The sequence below is a fragment of the Sarcophilus harrisii genome, chromosome 2, assembly GCF_902635505.1.
Source record: "Sarcophilus harrisii chromosome 2, mSarHar1.11, whole genome shotgun sequence".
NCBI classification, from domain to species: Eukaryota; Metazoa; Chordata; class Mammalia; order Dasyuromorphia; family Dasyuridae; genus Sarcophilus; species Sarcophilus harrisii.
This window is the reverse complement of record NC_045427.1, coordinates 610,948,917-610,969,102: the sequence shown is the minus strand read 5'-3', so window position 1 is coordinate 610,969,102 and position 20,186 is coordinate 610,948,917. Positions and strand designations below refer to the sequence as shown.

General features: G+C 43.1%; 1 protein-coding gene across 2 annotated transcripts in view; it reads left to right on the top strand.

Annotated features, from left to right (window-relative positions):
• The first annotated feature begins 9,037 nt into the window (after nucleotides 1-9,037).
• LRMDA (leucine rich melanocyte differentiation associated) overlaps nucleotides 9,038-20,186 on the top strand; it is a 1,282,853-nt gene continuing 1,271,704 nt past the window's right edge. The window contains exons 1-2 of one of the 2 annotated variants that reach the window (XM_031949467.1): nucleotides 9,038-9,152; nucleotides 18,288-18,388. In XM_031949467.1, coding sequence (XP_031805327.1) covers nucleotides 9,123-9,152; nucleotides 18,288-18,388 — 131 coding nt within the window. In that variant the 5' untranslated portion in view covers nucleotides 9,038-9,122. Of the gene's footprint in view, nucleotides 9,153-18,287; nucleotides 18,389-20,186 lie in introns of those variants that run through there. The other variant, XR_004231387.1, reaches the window with a different exon arrangement.

The following is a 20,186-nucleotide window of genomic DNA, read 5'->3' as shown; positions in this document are numbered from 1 at the left end:
CCTCTTTGGAAAGTATTCCCCTCCCAAGGGAAGGGCCCACTGGGAGGTAGTTGTGGGTATTATGGGAAGGGCAGTGATGAAAACAGAAGATTTAGTATTAAACTTGAATCCTGATTCTGTTATTTATCTCCTACAGGACCTGGAACAAATTACTGAGGCAGTTTCCCAATCTGTAAAATGAAGTTAATAATCATGGGACTAACCAGGAGGTTCTGATGAAATAACTAGAAAGCCCATATAAATCCCAGCTGTCATTTTTATTTTCAAGAGTCGGTATAAACCTTTACTCAACCACAGATCCATCTATACACACCCAAACCAAAGCTCCATCTTGGTTCTTTCTTATTAGGGGGACATAGACATTTACTACTTGAGTCATCCTGGGCAACTCACTTAACTCTGTCTCAGTTTCCTCATCTGTAAAATGAGCTGGAGAAGGAAATGGCAAACCAATCCTGATCTTTGCCAAGGAAATTCCAAACAGGATCAGGAAGAGTCAGACAGGATTGAACAACAACAAACTAGGGAGGCCCTTGGGGAAATGATGGAATTTTACAATGCTTTCTTTTGTATTCTCAGAAGATTAAACTAAAGCCAATGTATTAGTGACAGATAAAAGTTTATGATGTTACTTCTCCAGGAGTATTTGCATTTTGATAGAACAAAATTCCTGAAGAACAAAAACCAAGTAATTCCTGATGATGACCTTCTGAGCCCTGTGAAGTCACAGAATAATAGAGTTAGAGCAGAGTCAGACCTTAGAAGCCATTTTAGGCCAGGAGTTATCAACTTGGAATCCACATCACAGGGGAGAGATTTCAGGGGATCTATGAACCTAGATAGAAACCAATTTAAGCTTTATTTTTGTTAAATGATTTTAAATACATTTTAAAAATTATTAATAAATAAAAACAAATAATATTCTGAGTGGTCTAGAAGCTTCACTATATTACTTGCTAAAAAGTTCCATAACACAAAAAGTTAAGAACCCCTGATCTCAGTCCAAAGAATAGATATTTATACATATTGTTCCCTCTGCTAAAAGGCAAGTTCCTTGAAAGTAGGTACTATTTTTGTTGTTGTTGATGTTCCCAGCACCTGTAGCTAAAAGGGATTTAAATGTTTATTGTTTGATTGATTGCCCAAGGTCACATCATGAGTAGTAAGAGATAGAATAGAGGACCAGATCTTTCTACCCCAAATTCAATGCTTTTTTTCCCCACTATGATAGGAGAGCTTTTGGGGTCTGTGTGTAGATTCTTCTCCTCTCCTAATTAATCAAAAATCAAGAAGGATCCTCAAAATTCATTATATTTAGTTGTGTCAGAATGTTCATTCTTTTCAAGATGGGGAAAAAAAGACAATCTTGGAACCAAAGGACATATCAGCTGCAAAACCCCAAATCTCAGCATGGATTGTTGACTCACCAGTTGGCTCACCTACCCAAGGTTCTAGGACAGAAAGAAATGAAAGAGGACTTAGTAGAAATTGATCAGAAATGGAAAATCCATCCTGACCATCTCTATCTTTTTGAACTGACCCCATCCTTCTTTGGACTCCTTTGGCTGGGGATCAGGAGAGAGTTTGTTCCTGTTTTTAGAGCTCTAGCCAACTCCACAATCAATCCCTTAGACAGGAAATAAACAGGATCTTCCTTTCTCCTCACTGGAATGTGATGGAGGAAGGACTCTGGGCAAAAAGCCTTTTTTCAATGAAATAATAATACTGACCATCACAATAATAACAAAAACAAAATATGCGCCCGCCCCACGCTGTCTGAAGGGGACTATTAGAGACTTCTCCTGCCCTCTAGAAGACAGCAAGAGAAGCAAATGCACAGGTTCCTATAGATGATCATCAGCTAGCAGAAGGGAAGGGAGAGCAAGGATTTTATTTGATTGTGGAATGGGGGGGGGGAGGGCATAATATTCAAACTCACTTTCAATTAGCCGCGTCATGAAGACAGGGAAAGAGTCTAGATAAATGACATACAGAAATGTGTGAAGAGTCCCTTTCCATTGATTCTTTTAGAGTGAATGAGACTCCCTCAAGACATATAAATCAGCCTCACTAGTAGGTGAGCACAAAGTAGATGTTTAATGTAGTAATGTAGTAAGGTGCTACTGTGAGGGCAGCTAGGTGGTACAGTGGATAGAGGCTGAGCATGGAGTCAGGGAGACTTATCTCCCTGAGTTCAAGTGTGGTCTTAGACATTTACTGTGTGATCATTTTAAATCATTTTACTCTGTTAGACTCAGTTTCCTCATCTGTAAAATGAGCTGGAGAAGGAAATGGCAAATCACTCTGATGTCTTTGCCAAGAATAAACAATAACAATGCTTGCTACTATGCAGGGTTTCACTATTTATTGTCCTGTGACTTCAATGAGAAACCCAGAAACTATCTTGAAAACACATTTTGCTTCTAATTTTCTGTATATGTCATTTCCCTTTAATAGAATGTAAACTTTTTGAGGTCAAGGATCTCTCCTTCCTCTTTTTTTTTTTTTTTAAATGGTTTTGTATCTCCAATACCTAACACAGTACCTGGTAGTTTGTAAAGATTTAATAAATGTTTTGAAATTGAATTTAATAGACTAAATTGGAAAACCCATCAAGTCACTTCCCGAGTGTCTCCACCAATTACCACAATAACCTTTTTTTAGTAACAAATACCTCTTTTATATACTCATAACCCGATTTCTTTCAGATTAGGTCTTCCTCCCTTTCTCTCCCAGCCCTAAAGTTGAGTAGTTATCTGGAGATCATTTATTTACTCATCCATTTGGGAAAAATTCTTTCATAGGATTATTTCTATTTGATTTTCTTTCTTTCTTTTTCCTTTTGCTGAGACAACTGGGGTTAAATGACTTGCCCAGGGTCACACAGCTAGGCAGTGTTAAGTGTCTGAGGTTAGATTTGAACTCAGGTCCCCCTGACTCCAGGGCTGGTGCTCTATCCACTGAGTTACTTAGCTGCCCCAGCAAATTTTTTTAAAGACAACATAGAGTAACAGCTAGGGAACTAGGGTTCAGACCCAACAAGACCAGGATTCAAGCCTCTGGTACTGCTGATTTGTAACCCAGGACAGGTTATTTAGCTTCTCAGTGATCAGAGCTGTTCTTACTGAGGGACACTAGCCCCTCTCACAAGAAATTTCAATGCTCTTAAGAGTCACAAGCTCTGACCAACCACAACAGCAAAAAAAATTGATCAAGTGACACATGTTAGGGGAAGAAACCTTGGAGAGATCTCTTTTCGGTCAAGGAAGGTACACATTATAATATTGACCAATACTATCAATACTGATATTTCTCCTTTAACCAAGCTACCTTCCTTCTCACAAGAATAGAGTCCAAATTCATTTTTGGGCCTAGATTTAGGGTCCTCCTCAGTTTGGTCCCAACCAAATGTCATAGAAGTACATCGAGAAGGGATCATAGAAGTTATCTGGTTCATTCAATCCCCTCATTTTACAGAGGAATAAACTAAGGTTTGAGAGGTTAAATACCATTTGTCCCACGATCAGTAAATGGCAGAGCCAAAATTTTAATCCAAATTTCCTGACTAAAATCCCATGCTCTTTGTCTTTTATCATATTGCCTCCTATAGTGCCCCCCTAGCTTTCAAGCCTCATTTCTCATTGCTCTAGGACAACAATATTGCAACTCCCACCAGACTCCTAGTCAAGATCTTTTAATTTCCCATCTCCATGCTTTTGGCCATTACCAATTTCTAGAAGGTGCTTATAACTTGCCCAAAGCAGGCATCGGAGACAGGATTTGAATGTAGGTTTTAGGATCTCAGGACCAGGGTCTTTTTCCTTTGTCACCTCTGTCTCAAATCCCTCTCCACTCATGTTCCTGAATGTCTCCTTTTGGGTTTTGGGAAGCCCTTTTGTTAGTTCATATGGTCCCCAATAAAGACACATTGTTGTTCCATCTGATTCCTTTGAGAAACTCCCCTAAATTTGCTGTTACAGACTGAGACAACTGTTCATGAGGTTTTTATGCATGCAGGGGGGACCAACTAGGGTTGTGAAAGGCTTCCAGCTCATGTCAAATACAGAATGTTTGGTCTGGAGTGTTGTGGAGAATCTGAAGGGCTGTCATTTGGAAGAGGGATAGCAAGCACTTCCTCCTTTTGGCCTCAGAGAGAAGAATTAGGGACCCTAGGTAGAAGGAGCCAAGAGTTAAATTTAGGTTTGATCCAAGGAAAACTTACAATTAGAACTAAGCTAAAATGGGATTTCACTTTGGGAGGCAGTAGGTCTCCTGGTGATTTTTGAAGCACCATTTCCTCCAGTCCTTCATACCATAAGCAGCTGGCGTTCAGGGGTTTCTCACCCATTTCTTTTGGGACTTTGTAGATGTTCAAGTAGAGGGATAGAGCAGGAGCCCAAGCAATGGTGATTAGCTTGGTGCAGGCCTAAGGTAAGTTATTTTCATTCTCTGAGTTTTGCTTCCCCTAGGACAGCACTTACAACGATAAAGCCCTAAATATTCGATGTCCATTAAGGGCCGAAAGAGAAAAGATCCTATCTAAGGCGGAGAGAGGACACCTGCCCATAAACACAACTGTACCAGGGAGAGAATCACGATCTTAGAGCTGGTATTAGGCAGGACCTCGGAGGCTGTCTACCACAACCCACTCCTGAAAACATCAGGCAAACAAGTAAAAAGGAATAGAGTTCAAACAGAGGACAAAAGTACAGAAGGGAAGATGAATAAGAAACATCAGAGTGGGGAGGGAGCTAATTTGGAAAGATTTTGGGGAGGAGAATTTTAAGTTGGGCAATTGGGAAATATCCTTCATTGTTGTATTCTTTCCTGCCAAGGGGAAATATTTAAGCGGCTCTCTACTGCCCAGAATGTGACCAGGGAGGACTTCTTTAGGGGTCAATGTGTCCAAGGAAACTTCAAGGAAAAATTCACTGGAGCAAAAGGGGTAGATAGATCTGCTCTAGTCAGAAAACTGCAAATGAAAATGCTTCTTTCTTTTTCTTCAATTTATCCTCTGTCTTAAGGTCAAACTGGGATGAGTTTGGCCACAAGAAGTCAAACCTTTGGGCAGGAGGCCCAAAGACTCAGCTCACTGAAGTTTCTTTTCTCTGGGGAAAGGACAAACTCTCCTTGACCAGCTCACACCCCTGGGATAGATAGCCTCAGTTTTGGTGGGGACCTCAGAGGACACCTAGTCCGGCTTCTTCATTTTTCAGAGGAGGAAACTGAGTTCCCTGGACGATAAACGGTTTGCCTAAAAGAAGTGAGATATGAAGTCCTTTAAAGATGACCTCTAATAAGAAAGTGAAACTAGTGACAAGAAAGAAAGTGAAAGGGATAAGGAAGAACTTCTTTGTCCTTGTGCAGACTGTGGGTTCTACTCTCCTCTGACTTTGCTGAGATAAGCAAAGATCTGGGAAGGATGTGAGTGAGACATAGCCGGGACAGGAAAGCCCCTGGGCTGCCCTCTCTGGAAGGACCTGTAGAAAGGGCCATTGCCCTGCCATTGGTGAACATGGGCTTCACGGTGCATGAGGCTCTGATAGACAGTATTGCACGTCTGTGCTAAGGGTAGTAGACTCAGCCCTGCGTGAAGGGAGGGTGGTAGACGGGGTATAGAAAGAATACAAGTCTTGACAATTGCATCTGGTGTGGAGTCTCACTTTCTCCAGGCTGTTACCAAGGGCAAGTCAGTTGAATTATCTGTCTTTCAGTTTCCTCAAATATAAAAAGGAGGCTGGGTCTACTCTATGGCTCCTTCCATCTCTGACCTTCTCGGATTCCAGAAGAAAGGCCCTCTGGAGCCCCCCTCTGCTTCCGACCCCCCACCTCCTGGGTTCTTGGAGCTCTATTTACACTTCTCAGGAAGTCTGGGCTTGTTGTCGGGTTAGCTCCTTCCCTTGCTCCTAAGCTCCCTCCTGCCTGTGAAAGCAGCTCTGGGAGAGTCCTGGATGAAAGGGGACATGCAGGGGGCAAAGATCAAGACTGTGGTTCAACTGATCCCACTTCCTCCTTTTCTGGGAGAGAAAGCAAACAAAAGCTTCAGGAGCATCCCCTTGTCAGACAATGGAAAGAAAGGGACAAGAGGCAGGCAGAGAAAGGAAGGAGGAGGAGGAATAGAAAGAGAGGTGGGGGAAACAGGCTGGGGGAAGTTTTCCTTTGATCTCTCTTATCTTTAGGGTTTTTTTTTTTTTGCTCATCAGAATCTCCCTGCTTGGGTTTCCTCCCCCTCACTCCCCCCTTACAAGTGACTAGAAAAACAACAACCTAGTATTCCTGTGCCATTCTTCCTTCAGTCTGCTGCTTCAGGTGGAAGGACAGGGAGGGTTCAGAAGCTGGAGATAAAAAAATTGGTAATAACAATTGCCAAAAAACAGCATCTTTGGGGCAGCAATAATATTAGCTAATGAAATACATAACCGTTATCACTGTTAATAGTCACCGACATACCCACCTCTGAATACTGCTTCTGAGAACAATCAAAGACCTCCTATGAACACTGATAACTTAGAAATGGTAAGTAACTGGTTAAGTGAACTGTTTTCCATTGTGTGGAGGTGAATTCTGAATCCACTGGCTCACCAAACTGACCTCAGTTTCCCCTCTTTAAAATACTGTACCTAAATTCTTTTGATTAAGGTGGTAGAATATGGAAGAGAAAAGAATGAAGTAATAACAAATGCAGCGGTATTTAGAAGTCATTTTTGCATATGCTGAGTAGGGGAGAGGGAAACAATATTAACTCTCAGAGAGCACATGCTTGGGATGCTGGTGGAATCCACCTTGGGGGTCCCTTCCATTCAATTCCATACAACTAGTACTTAGTTATTAAACAACTACTGTGTGCAAAGCACTGCGCTTAGGGTGAAGAAGCTCTAGAATTCCAAACTCCTGGATTCTCTGACCTGGCTTCCTGAGCTTATAGCCTCTTTGGGGGCCATTTATTTATCTGAACCCCAATAATTATAATATTTCTGTGGAGTCCAGAAATATCTTCCCTTATCTGTGAAGTAGGAAGCGGAAGAAGTATACCCTTAATTTCCTTAGACTTTGGTCTCCTCATCAGTACAAGGAGAGGCTGGACCAGAGGACCTCTGAAGTCTTTTCCAGTTCTAGGTTCCATGCCTCTAGGATCTTCACTGAGGCCTGGCTCAAGGTCAACCAAGTATTTAAGTTGAGTACAGACATTTTAATAGAGGGAAAGGAGTTGAACAGAATGACTGGGAAGTCTGAGCTCTGAGGGAAAATTTTTCCCAACTCTCTTAGGGTGAGGGGATTAGATATATTAATTAAGTAAAGGACTGAGTGGTAAAACTGGGAAAAAGTGGGTTGAAATCTAACTATGTGACAACAGGCAAGTCACTATCTTCCAATGCTCTAGGAATTCCTCAGGATTCTTTTTTTTTTTTTTTTGAACACTGGGTCTCTCCATTTGGATTTACTCATCGGTCAATTCCACTGCTAATTGTCAAAGGAACCTTGGTCTCCTCAGTTTCTGATGTGCGCTGGTTTGCCCTCTCTTAGGCAATCTGGTGCCTCTCCCCATTTGGGAAGGGACCCACCCTATTGTTGTGGAACTCAGTGAAGTCACTTAATAGACATAACTCACCATTGCTCAGAATTCCCAAACTCGAGAAATCTGCTAGACTGAGCCTCTTGGGTCTCTGGGATTACAGATGTGGCTCACCACATCAAGCTCCAAACTCTCCTAAGATTAATAAACTGCAGAGAAGATTTGATCTGTGTTGGTGGAAGGTGTTTCTTCCTGTAGATTTCTCTGTATTAGTGAAATCACTGGTTCAATGCCTATTTTTTTTCCTTTGACAAATTAAAATGACTTCTTGATTTTTATCTCTTGAATGAGAGTGACTGGAAGGTGTCTGAAAGGGCAGGAAGGGAAGGATAAAATACAGACATCTTCTCCCATCCAGATTCTGGTAAGCAAAGAGTGACCTAACCATTTATCCACCTTTCCTCCTTTCCCCCCCAAAGCCTGGTACTGGTGGGGGTGGGGCGGGTGAGACCCTGCCAACGTTATTAGGGACTGTTATACCACAGGGTTGTGCAATACAGGAAAGGCCCCAGTTCTGCCTCCCGCAGTGGCTGAGACCAGTTGGTGAGATGCAGGGAACCTCAGAGCCATTACCAACCGCTGCTGGACTTGGGTTCCTCATGCCAAGTCAGTGTCAGGACAAAGCTGATGCCATGGAGGGAAGGAAGGGATAAAAAGTCATGACTTCTCTTGGCTTGCTCTGACTCTGGCTCTCTGGCTTAGGATACTTTCTGTTTCCTTCTAGAGTAAAATCTTACTAAACACCTTGGAAATCCAAGCTATCAATAGCTAGGTGCAACATGCCCCAAATCCTTAAATTAGAAATGCAAATTAAAGGAATTCTGAGGGACACTCTCATCCCCCTCAGACTGCAAAGCTTACAAGGAAGGAAAATGACAAATGTTGGTGGGACCGAGGGAAAACAAGTATATGGACGTGCTGTTGGTGGAGTTGAGAACATTTCTACTCTCCTGTAGAGGAGGAAAAACTCTCCTGGGTAGCTAATCGCACCGCACATACTACCTTACTTGATACGTCTGTTGGAAGCATCTTTCCCTCCCTCCCCACTCTCTTACAGTGCTAGCTTCCTGAGGGCAGGAACTCTCATTTCTGCCCCAAATCCCAGGGCTAAGGAGAAGATGCTCAAACCACGCTTGCGTATTGCACTGAACCCCGGCGCCCAGCGGGGCCAGGCACACAATAGGCGCTTAATTGCTGCTTCCTGCGGGGCACTGGCCGGGCGCGATGCGGTGACTTGGACCGCCGGACCCGGTCGCCCAGCCTGGCCCGGCGGAGGGCGTGGCGTGGGCGACGCGGGCTGGCTCCGGGCGCGAGCAGGGCTGCGGTCTGATCCGAGCCCCGGCCGGCCTCGGGGCGCTACGAGCTGCAGCCTCCGCCTTTCCGCCCCATCAGCTGACCGTGCCGTGCGGAAGGAACAGGCGCCAGGAGCCCCGAGCCGAGCCGTGGCCCGCGCTGCCTCCGCGCCCCTGCCCTGTGCGCCCTGCGCCCGGCCCGGCCTTTCCCGTCCCATCCAGCCCAGCCCAGGTCCTCCCCTGGCTCCGCGCCCGCTATGGCAGGGCTTGTGGTCAGTGGAACCCAAGTAAGTCCTTAGCCTGAGACACGGAGGGAGGACGCTCCGCTGCCCCCTACCGCGCTGAGAAAAGAGCCCGGGAGGAGGGCCCTAGGACCCAGAGCCCCACGGGGTGGGCGTGAGGGGGACTGGAGCAGACCCTCTCCTCACTTTCAGACCTCTTCCTCACCCCGCCCCCGTGGGTGCCCTCTCCTGCTTCCTCCTGGCCCAGCTGTCCGATGCGGCCCGGCCTTAGTCTGCGAGGAGAAACCTCCCCTCCGGACGGAATGCCCTCGTGTGAGGAGGGACCGGGCACACAGCCTTGTGGGCCTGCTGGGCACTAGGACGGCGAAGCTGGCCGGGCACCTTTCCCCTGAGCGCCCCGGAGCCCAGCCTCCCCACAATCTCACGCGCCACCAGCCTCAGGGAGACCCTGCAGTGCGAAGCGAGACGTTCTGCAGGATATTCGCACGCACAAAATAATCCCCCTTCCTCATGGCAGGGGCGGGTGGGACGGGAAACGGGGGATAATGGCTTTGTTTGCCAGGACACCTCCTGTCTTGAACAGGTTTCCATGGAGAGCGACTGAGAACTGTTTCCCTCCCCTGGCGAGGTGAGACACACTCAGGCCTCCGGGCACGTGCGGAGGCCCCGGGAGGTGCCCGTCGGGGCTGGAGGGCAGCTTTCTGCACCCCGGCTCCCCGAGGGCGTTGGGGGCCGCTCCGCTGGGGCCTGAGCGATAGCGAGCCCTGTTACAGCCGTGTCAAGGCCGGTTCGTTCTCCTATCTCCCCCATCTCCGCCTTCACTCACAGACAGGGTACTCGAGGCCCATTTTCCCGGATTGCCTAAGGCCGGGCCCGATCAGACAGTCTAACATGACTGGGCTGCGAAGGGTCTTTCTCTTTTCTAAATAAATGCTGGTAGTGTTTTACAGCCCAGTTAGGTAATCAGTCAGTTAATCAATATTTATTGAGGACCTGCTGGGAGCTGTCCTCACCTTTTTGCTGTATTCCTTTAAGGGTCCTAGTTTCTTTGACATCACCTCCTCCCCCCTTCCAGTATAGGAGCAAAGTGACTATATTCTTTTTCCCCTGCTTGGAGCTTAGGTTTCGGTTTTGGGAACCACAGCAGAGGGCAAAGATCCAGAAGAATCAGGGAGGAGGCGATTAGGGAGGGAGGCAGGGGGCTGGTCAAAATAACCTTTGCCATTTCTGACAGGGTCACTTATACCTGTGGCAGCTGCTTAGTGACTTTCAGAATAGCCCTTTTTCTGGAGGCTGGAGCTTTTTGATTCCCAGATACAGCGTTGGAGTCTCTCCATTCTCCAGCCAGGAGGGTTTCGGTATCTCTCTGCTGTGGCTTCTTCTGTTTTCATGAGTGAGGCTTAAAATCATGAAAATCATGCTTAAAGGCAGTGGAAAGAGCACTCCAGAATAGCGTCCACTTTTAAGTTTAAAAATCACTTTCATATATATTTAGACATATATGTGTGAAATATATATCTACATATATATGTGTATGCGAGATACACATGTTTGTGTATATATACACACACACATATATTCTATTTGAACTTCCTAACAACCTGATTTCAAGCTCTTTCCATTGACAGGGTGGTATTGTGGGAGTAAGAGGAACTGGGTTCAATTCTGACGGCTGTAATCATGTGAGCTCTGGCTAGACATTATTCATTTTTCAGCAGATGGCCTCTGAGGTTCCTTCTAGCTAGAGAGCTGTGATCCTATGATTAGCTGTATGAGCTTGGCCAAGTCATATGAATCAACTGACCCTCCTCTGTAAACCTTTCTTTGCTCTAATAGTGAAGGTTATGTTACTTGCTTTAGGTCTTTGACAAGTTTGTTAAGAGGTTCAAATAGGATATAAATATTATATATAAATATGTATATACACAAAATATATGTGTATCACACACACGTATGAAAGTGCTTTTTAAACTTTAAACTAGAAGTTTTTCTGCATAGGACTGAAGCCTTTCTTATGTCCATCTTCCTTCTATTTTGTGTTCCTTTGGGTAGTTTTGCGTTTCAATTTTTGTTCCTTTTTTGGATGTGTATGTGTGTGTGTGTAAGCTTAAGGAAATACACATGGGCCTGGAGATGATCACTCAAGTGATTTGTCTGTTGAGTGCCTTCAATCTGTTAGGTTGGAGAGGAGCTAGAAACCCTTTACTTAGGAAAGTCTGCTTTTAGGTGTGTCTGCTCCAGCTGTACCCCTCCAAAGTAGCATGTGCTTCAGGCATGCTGAGTCTTATGCTACTGTATTTTAAATTTTAAAAAAATTTATTTAAAGTTTTGAGTTCCATATTCTATTTTTCTCTCCCTTATTTCTGAGATGTAAGCAATCAGATACAGGTTATACACATGTGCAATTATGTAAAATATTTCAATTTTAGTCATTTTGTAGAAGAAGACTACAATAAAAGAAAAATGAAAGAAATGGAAAAACCGCATGCTTCAGTGCATATTCAATCACTATCAGTTCTTTCTCTGGATATGCTAGTATGCTTCATCATTAGTCCTTTGGGACTGATCTATATCATTGTTTTGCTGAGCACAACTATGCATCTGTTCATGTAAATCTTTCCAAGTTTTTCTGAAATCATTCTGCTTATTCTCTCTCTCTCTTTCCTTCCTTCCTTCCTTCCTTCCTTCCTTCCTTCCTTCCTTCCTTCCTTCCTTCCTTCCTTTTTCTTCCTTCCTCCTCCTCCTCCTCTTCCTCCTCCTCCTTCTCTTCTTCTTCTTCCTTCTTCTTCTTCTTCTTCTTCTTCTTCTTCTTCTTCTTCTTCTTCTTCTTCTTCTTCTTCTTCTTCTTCTTCTTCTTCCTTCTTCTTCTTCCTTCTTCTTCTCCTTCTTCTTCTTCTTCTTCTTCTTCTTCTTCTTCTTCTTCTTCTTCTTCTTCTTCTTCTTCTTCTTCTTCTTCTTCTTCTTCTTCTTCTTCTCTCTCTCTCTCTCTCTCTCTCTCTCTCTCTCTCTCTCTGCAATTGTCCAGGGTCACACAGCCAGGAAATATTAAGTGTTTGACCGAATATGAACTCAAGTCCTCCTGACTTAAGGGCTGGTACTCTATCCTTCTAGTTGCCCCGGTTGTCATTTCTTTATAGCACAATAATATTTCATTACGATCCTATACCATAACTTGCTTAGCTTTTCCCCAATTGATGGGCATCCCTTTGATGTCTAATTCTTAGCCAATACAATAACAGCTACTATAAATGTTTTTGTACAAATAGATCCTTTTCCATTTTTTGATATCTCTATTATATGACTGTAGGTAGCTTTGATTTCTTTCTGAAAATTGCCTGTTCATATCCTTTGACCACAGGCTTCTGTGTTATGATGTCTATCCCACTCTGTTACCATCCCATATCACAATCATTCTTTAGCACCTTGTATTTATGGGACATCTTTCTTCCAACCTGACTTCAGCCAGTGGCATACATTTTCAGTAAGCCAAACTTCATAAAAGTGTTAAACCAACCCATGATTCCCAGAATTGTTTCTAAGAATGAGGAAATCACTCAACCCCCAAACTGAAAGGAATTTAACCAGATGCTTCAGAAAGCTTCTCAGGAGAAGAGCTGGCCCTGTCTTGTCACTGGGTATCAGTCATTTATCTTTCTGAGGCCATTTTCTAACCTATAAAGGGCTGGGAGGGGGAGAATAATACTATTCTACTTAATCCTGCAGGATTGCTGGACTTTATAAATTGTAAAGCGTTATATAGATGTAAGCTATTGTTTTTATTATTATTATTATTATTATATATGATAATGTAGTCACACCTGACATAAGTTATTATTCTGTTATCACCCCATTGTAATATTGTGGGATCAGAATTTCAGAACTGGAAAGAACCTTAGAGATCTTGAAGGCTGATCTTTTTATTTTTCTGATGAGGAACCTGAGGTAGTAGGAGTGTTCTGGATGTTGCTGGTGTCTAGGACTAGATTCGAACCAAAGGCCTCTTGTGATACCTCCCTCCAGCTTCACCCTTTAGCCCTGCTGTTCACATCAATTGGTGGAACACCCCTATGTAACATTATCTCAGTGGAACAAATCCACCCATCATTATGTGTTCAAGGAGCAGGTTTATGACAAGTTGAGGCTTTGCCTCTGCAGGTAGATGAATTATAAGGGCACAGCTTCCTAGATTTCAACTTGAGTTAGCTTAATGATGGCATCTGAAGAACCATTCAAGTGCTGGCTTTGTCTTGTGATAGTGAACAAATCATATCATTGATCTGAGTCTGATTAACTGTCAAAAGGAGATAATAAATAACACTTTATTGTTGAGTCGTTTCCAACTCTCTGTGACCAATGTGGGGTTTTCTTGGCAAAGGTACTGAAATGGTTGGCCATTTCCTTCTCCTTTTCTCATTTGACAGATGAGGAAACTGAGATCAACAGAGTTAAGTGACTTGTCCAGAGTCACACAACTAGGAAGTATCTGAGGTTGGATTTGAACTTGACTCCAGGGCTGGCTGTGATACTTAGCTGTCCCTCCTTATTACATTCTTTACTGTTTGAGTTTCTTTGAAGGGATCCTTTAGTTCTTAGCTTCAGCCGGGTTTCTATTTGCTACTCTATCCTTCCTAGACTGAATTTTTTTCTTTTTCAGTCCTTCAAATCACCAAAGAAGCAGGATTTTAGTTGGAGTTCTTTCAGGCTTGATTCTTGAGTTCAGGCTGGACTGTACCAGACAGCTGCCGGCCTTCTAAGTGGATTTTCCATTTCCCTGGACAGATTCCCTTTAGCCACTGTTCTCTGTTTTCAAGTCTTTTCCCACCAGCTTGTCTCCTCTGGTTGCTCAATCTTCCCCTTTCTGGATGCCTCTGAATCAGCTCATCCCCTGTTGGTTGAAAGCCTTTGTTACTATTCATCCTTTGGCCTTCCTTGGTAACTCAGCCATTGCATCCTCGTGGTTTTGGGGGCCTCTGTTAGGTCTTACAGCTCACGGCACTGCCATTTCTTTAGCCTGTCTTTCCCCTCACTAACTCCTGCCCTTTTCCTGAGCCCCAGTAAGCAAGGCATTGCAAATCCACAAAGTCAACGGAGAGGCTGGGGAGAGAGTTTACCATCCTGCATATCCTAGGGAGATTTTCTTTTTTGCAACTGCAGATGGTTCATCAGCTATTTGGAAAGTAGCAACTTCTGTGTTCCTAGTCTATATTTCACAAATATTCAAAGTTGAATAAATGTTTTACTTTCTTTTCTTTTTTTTTTATGGAAAAAGAAAAAAGGAACATAGTTTCAGAGAAAATCTTGAGACAACCCAGTATTAATAGTACCACAGTTAAGAAGGAAGCTCAGATCTGGTATACATACATACATACATACATACATATATATCATTATATATAAAGTGAAGAGGCTGACTTTTTTCTAAAATCTTTTTTCTAGATCATATAATCATTAGGATATTCCAAGAACTGGTTAATAAAACACACTTATAAAGTTCTTGGTGGTATTTAACTGTCCCATTATGGCAGCTTTGCTTAAGATTTGATTTCTGTGGGTTATGTTTTAGTTCTTTTTCTCAGTGAGGATTTTTATACACAGAAAAGGTAGCACATACATTCTTTCCTTCCCCAGGCTCGACCCCTTTCTGCATTTGCCTTTCAGTATGATAATATTTCCCAAATCTTGGCAGGATACTGGGTTGGGAGATCTAAATTCTGGCCCTTGTTTTGCTATTAGTTAACCTGTGTGACATTGGACAAGTCACTTAACCTTTCCAAACTTAAGTTTCCTTATTGTTAAAATGAGGGAGTTAAAATGAAGATCTCCAATTTCCTTTCTAGTTCTCAAAAAGGATGACTAGAAACATTCCATCTATTTTCCCATCTGTGAAACTTGCTTCTCTGCTGCCCAACAAGTTTGCAAGGTGAGGGTTGGGCAGGTTAATGGGAGCCCTTGAAAGGAAGAAGAAATTGCAAGTTGAGTGGCTATCCCAGGAGACTTTGGAATTGCAGGGTCTTGATGCTAATGCTGAAGTCATCTTTCCTTCTGCTATGAAGATACTTTCCATCTGTCTGTTAATACAACTGATGGCAGAGACTGTGATGAAGGATGGGTCTTATGTAGAAGTGGGGAGAGCTTGCTAGATTGAACTTGGAGCTCTTAATTTTCCAGAAAGTGGATTTCTAAGCCAAAATGATTTCACGGAGTCAGCTATTTTTCAGCTCTCTCCCCGTCCTCCTCTTTCCTTCCTTTTTTTTTTCTTTTTTTTGCTTCAAGTTACTAGAGCCTGAATGAAAGGGGGTGGGTTACTGTATTATTTGCTTGCAATCACTGCAAGACAGGAGGAGGCCAAAGGGTGATTTGTTAAGATGAGGATGGTGTCAGCAGAGAAAGGCTGAGATACCAATAAGGTGCTTTGTGGAGCAGAAATGTTTCTGAGGACATGAGAGACTTTTGCTATTTGTGCTTTCTCTTGAATCTTAAAGCTTCAGATTATCAAGGACCAGTACACAGCCAGGTGACACCTTATCTGCTTGAGGCATTCGTGGTATGGAGAATCCTATGAAAAGATGGGTTTCTCTTTAGTAGGATGCTTACTTGGAGGGCTAATTTTATATGGAATCCTATGAAAAAATGGTTTCTCCTTAGTGGGATATAGGATGCTTACTTGGAAGGCTAGCTTTATATATATATATATATATATATATATATATAAATTTCTCCTTAGTAGGATGCTTACTATATAAAGATGAGTTTCTCCTTAGTATAATGCTTACTTGGAGGGCTAGTTTTATATGGAATTCTATGAAAAAATAGTTACTCCTTAGTAGGATGTTTACTTGCAGGGCTAGCTTTATATATATACATATATATATATATATATATATATATATATATATATATATATATGTAAAGATGAGCTTTTCCTTAGTAAGATGCTTACTTGCAGGGATAGTTTTATATGGAATCTTATAAAAAGATGGGTTTCTCCTTAGTAGGATGCTATACACACACACACACACACACACACACACACACACACACACACATATACAGTGGTGGTTTTATATGGTCCTATTAAGATCTTCTGTTTCAATCTCTTCATTATATAAATGAGAAAACTGACTTATATCAAATGTCACATAACTCCTAGTACAAAGATAAGATTTGAACTCTGCTCTTTGACTTCAAATTTATTGTATTTCCCACACTTCATGGGTCATGTCTCCTCAAATAGACCCAATTGATGCTACAGTTCTTAGAGGGAGAGAGATGCTTTTAACTATGAAATTAAAAACAAAATTGGGAGTGCTCAATCATCTTGGAAATGAAACAATGCCTTCTATTCAAATTGAGGATACAATGATTTATATCAGACTCTGTCCTGATGTCCTGAAAGCAATTTTTTTTGGTGAAGGGGAAGAGAGCAAGACAGAGTCTCAGAACGGAGTATACCTGAGTCACTGAAAAGAATGATCAGACTTTGCTTCCTCTACAGTTTGGCCCAAGGTTGGCTGATACTGCTTGAGTCAGATAAAAAGATGGAAAGATCCCTGCTCCCGGGGTCTGGAGACTTGGCTTTTACTTATGTTTGCTGCTTTACTTTATGTCTGTGGAATGAAGAGGTTGGGGTGGCTGAGCTCTAAGGTTGCCTTGGGCTTCAGGGGGGATGAATTAGGCCCATCATTGCCCTGTTTGGCTCTTTCTGGCTCTCTCTCCTCACTAACCTCGAGGTTGCCCGCCTCTGGTAAGTGAGAGGCTTGAGGAGGGAACATTAGGATCCTCAAAGGATGCTCTCAGTGAGGGAAACACCTCCTTTGAAGGACAAGCCAGGTAAATATTACTAGATTACATTTCCTGATTGTGAGACCCTCATTGTTTTCTGTTTTTATTTTATTTATTTATTTATTTATTTTTTGCTAAGGCAATCGGGGATAAGTGGCTTGCCTAAGGTTACATTGTTTTTATTTTTGACATACAGAATGAGGTCCTGCTTTATCAGCCAGTCAGGAATTTGACTTGGATTCTCATTGTATACCAAATTCCATTATTACTTTCTGGAGAGGGCAAAGGATCATCTTAGATTTAGACCTAGAAGGAACTTCATGAGTCCAATCCCCTTGTTTTAGAAGTGAAAAAACTGAAGCAGAGATTAAGTTACTTGTCCAGGGTCACACAAGTACTGAGGGCCTGAGGCAGGATTCAAATCTGGGCCTTGATGACTAGTCCAGTGCTCTAACCTGTTCTGTGCTTTCACCCTGATGAGGGAAATACCCAGTTTAGAAGCTGGAGTGTGTTGGGTGCTAAAAAAGACCTAAATTAAAACCCTGCCTCAGATAGTTATTAGCTTGTGATGCCAGAAAAGCCACTTAAAAAGTCAGTGCCTCAGTTTCCCAATCTGTATGATGAGGTTGTTGGGCTCATTGACCAGCCTCTAAGATAATATCCAGTGTAAATCTATCATCCTGTGTAACTTAGTGCCCTAAGGGGGCCCTGAGAGGTTAAGTAACTTGCCCATGGTCACATCTCTTCTGTTGATGGTCCTTCATTTTCAGAGGAAGGATGGCATCTTGACTTGCGCCATGATCCATAATTATTCTGGATTAGCCCCTTCCAAGATCAGCCCTTCGCGGCACTTCCTCTCCATTTCATGGCGCTTTTCCTTGGGGTGGTGAGGAGGTGGCTTGGAAAGGAAGGATGGGGAATGATGGTAAGGGTAGGGAGCTGCACCTAATTTTTTAGGCTTCTGCCAGCTCTCCCCTGGTAACAGCACCTGCGATGTCTTTTATGAGGTAATGTGTGTAATAAATAGGGTGCGCTGCAAGGGAGGCCGGAGAAAAGACTAAGCTCTGAGGTAGGACTGCTGGTTCTTATTAACAGCAAGCTGAGACTTTGGGGTTTCTTCTGGACACCTGAATCCGGCCAATTTCAGACTAATTTACTTTGTGCTGTGGATTAGCCCCCAATTATACTAACTATATCAGGAAAGTGCTTCTTTCTGTTGACTCACTGAAGGCCCCGAAATGATGTGATCAAGAGAGCGGGTTGCAAATGTGGTGGTTTTGTGTATGCCGTGGTCGGCGTTTCAAGTTGCGGAAGCAATCAATGGATCAATGAGTCAGGGCTGTGAACAGCTGGGCGATTTCCGTTGGCCACATTGTTTCTGTTCTGTTTAATTTCCAGGTGTCCTACATTGGTCAGGACTGCAGAGAAATTCCAGAGCACCTTGGCAGGGACTACGGCCGCTTCGCAAAGAGGCTGGATCTGAGCTTCAACTTGCTGAGGTAGGTCACCTTCCCGGGACAAATGGCGCCCAGGTGAGCCTCCTCTCACAGGCCAGCATGGCACAGAGCTCAGAGGCGAGCCTTGCAGGCCCCGCATGGATTCCTTTCATCCTTAACAGGGTATCCCAGGACATGTGAAATTGCAGCCCCAAAGGTTTGACTGTTTTAAATTATCCCTCTGATTGCTTTTTGTGCAAGGGGAAGAGGTAGCAAGTATTTGTCTCCCTCCAATTCCCTCAAGGGAGGGCATGGTCATTTTCCCGTTATTTTCCTGTCTTGTTGAGATGTCCGTGAATCCAAAAGATCATGTCTGGAGCAAGAGTGGAATCTGGCCAGCAGGGCCTTTTGGGGGGCTGTGTGTGTGCTTTTCAACCCCTCCCTCCCTGTTACATTTTCCAAGTCACAAGCAGGTGTGTGCTTTTTGTGCGCGTGTTTCCTTTCCTTGCCTTGTTATAAATTGTGACCTTAAATATTTGTGATATTGATTTCTCCCAGATGGTGTTTAACCAGAATTCATACGTTGTTGGCATCAGGTGGAGTTTGGGAGGATGGGGGTGGGGGAAAGTCTTTTTACAGCCAGTGTTCTTAACTTTTGCCAGGTTTAGAGTTTTAGGTCTTATTTGGGTTTATTTCTTCCTTCTAGTGTGTTATATGATGTGTTATAATGTGTGTGTGTGTGTGTGTGTGTGTGTGTGTGTGTGTGTGTGTGTTTCATGGGGTTTGACGTAGAATATGACATGGGGAAAGTGGGCTAAAATATCATCTGAAACCATAAGGACTTAGTCTCTTAGGGCAGGTCTGCAACCTGTCTTCCTAACAAGTTAAAAAGTCATCTGGTATTTTGTAAGCTCGATGTCTCTGGAGAGTTGAGAAAATTATAGGGTCAGAGGTGGTGGACTTTGAGTTTAATACCAGGTCTTTGGGAAGAAGGTTCTCTCCTACCTCCTTTTCCTCATGAGAACCTTCTCCATTTCCATCACCGGACTGGGATTTCTGGAAGACTATTGTGTAGATGAGGTAGCATCTAAGAGATCAGAAATAAGGCTATATTCCCAAAGGACTGGGAGCAACATAGAAGTTGTTCTCAGGCTTTTACATGGGAGCACACATTTAAAGGAAAAAAATGTGAAAGAAGGTTCTGGTTTTCTTTCTTTTTGGCTACAACTCTTAAACAGCCCCCAAGGTTGAAGGTATATTATCTCAGATACATGTCCATAAGAGGCTGTCACAATGGCCTCAATATCAGAATTGCCTAATGCTGAAAGGCACAGAGAACAAGAGGTTACCAAATATAGCCAGGTGATCCTGGGATGTCCGGTGGAGAGAGAAAGGATCACGCCAGGAAAGGCATACTTATATTAGGGAGGGCTCTCAATATTTCAGCCATGACCTTCCTTATCTTCAGGGGCTTACCTGGGTTTGAGTCTTTTCCCAAAAGTAACCCAGATTACTACAAATCCACAATTAATATCAGGCAGACTATTGCTACCAGCATTAAAATCTATTCTCCTTCATTATTAATGATTCCACTACATAACCACCTCTGTCCACCCATAATAGCAATCATATAGATCAGGCAAAAAAAAAAAAAAAAGCCTTAATTCTGATGAAGTGCACACTTTTTAGCTTCAGGGCTGCCTCTGATCAGGGTGCTAACATCATCTGCATTTTATGAACTTCTCAGGAAGTTTATGAACCTCAGGAAGATGATCTGAATCCTTCTGGATGTGTCCTAACCAGGGAGTGAGCTCTCATATTCTTGACTAACTTGAACATTTGATCTTTTGGAATGTAGCTC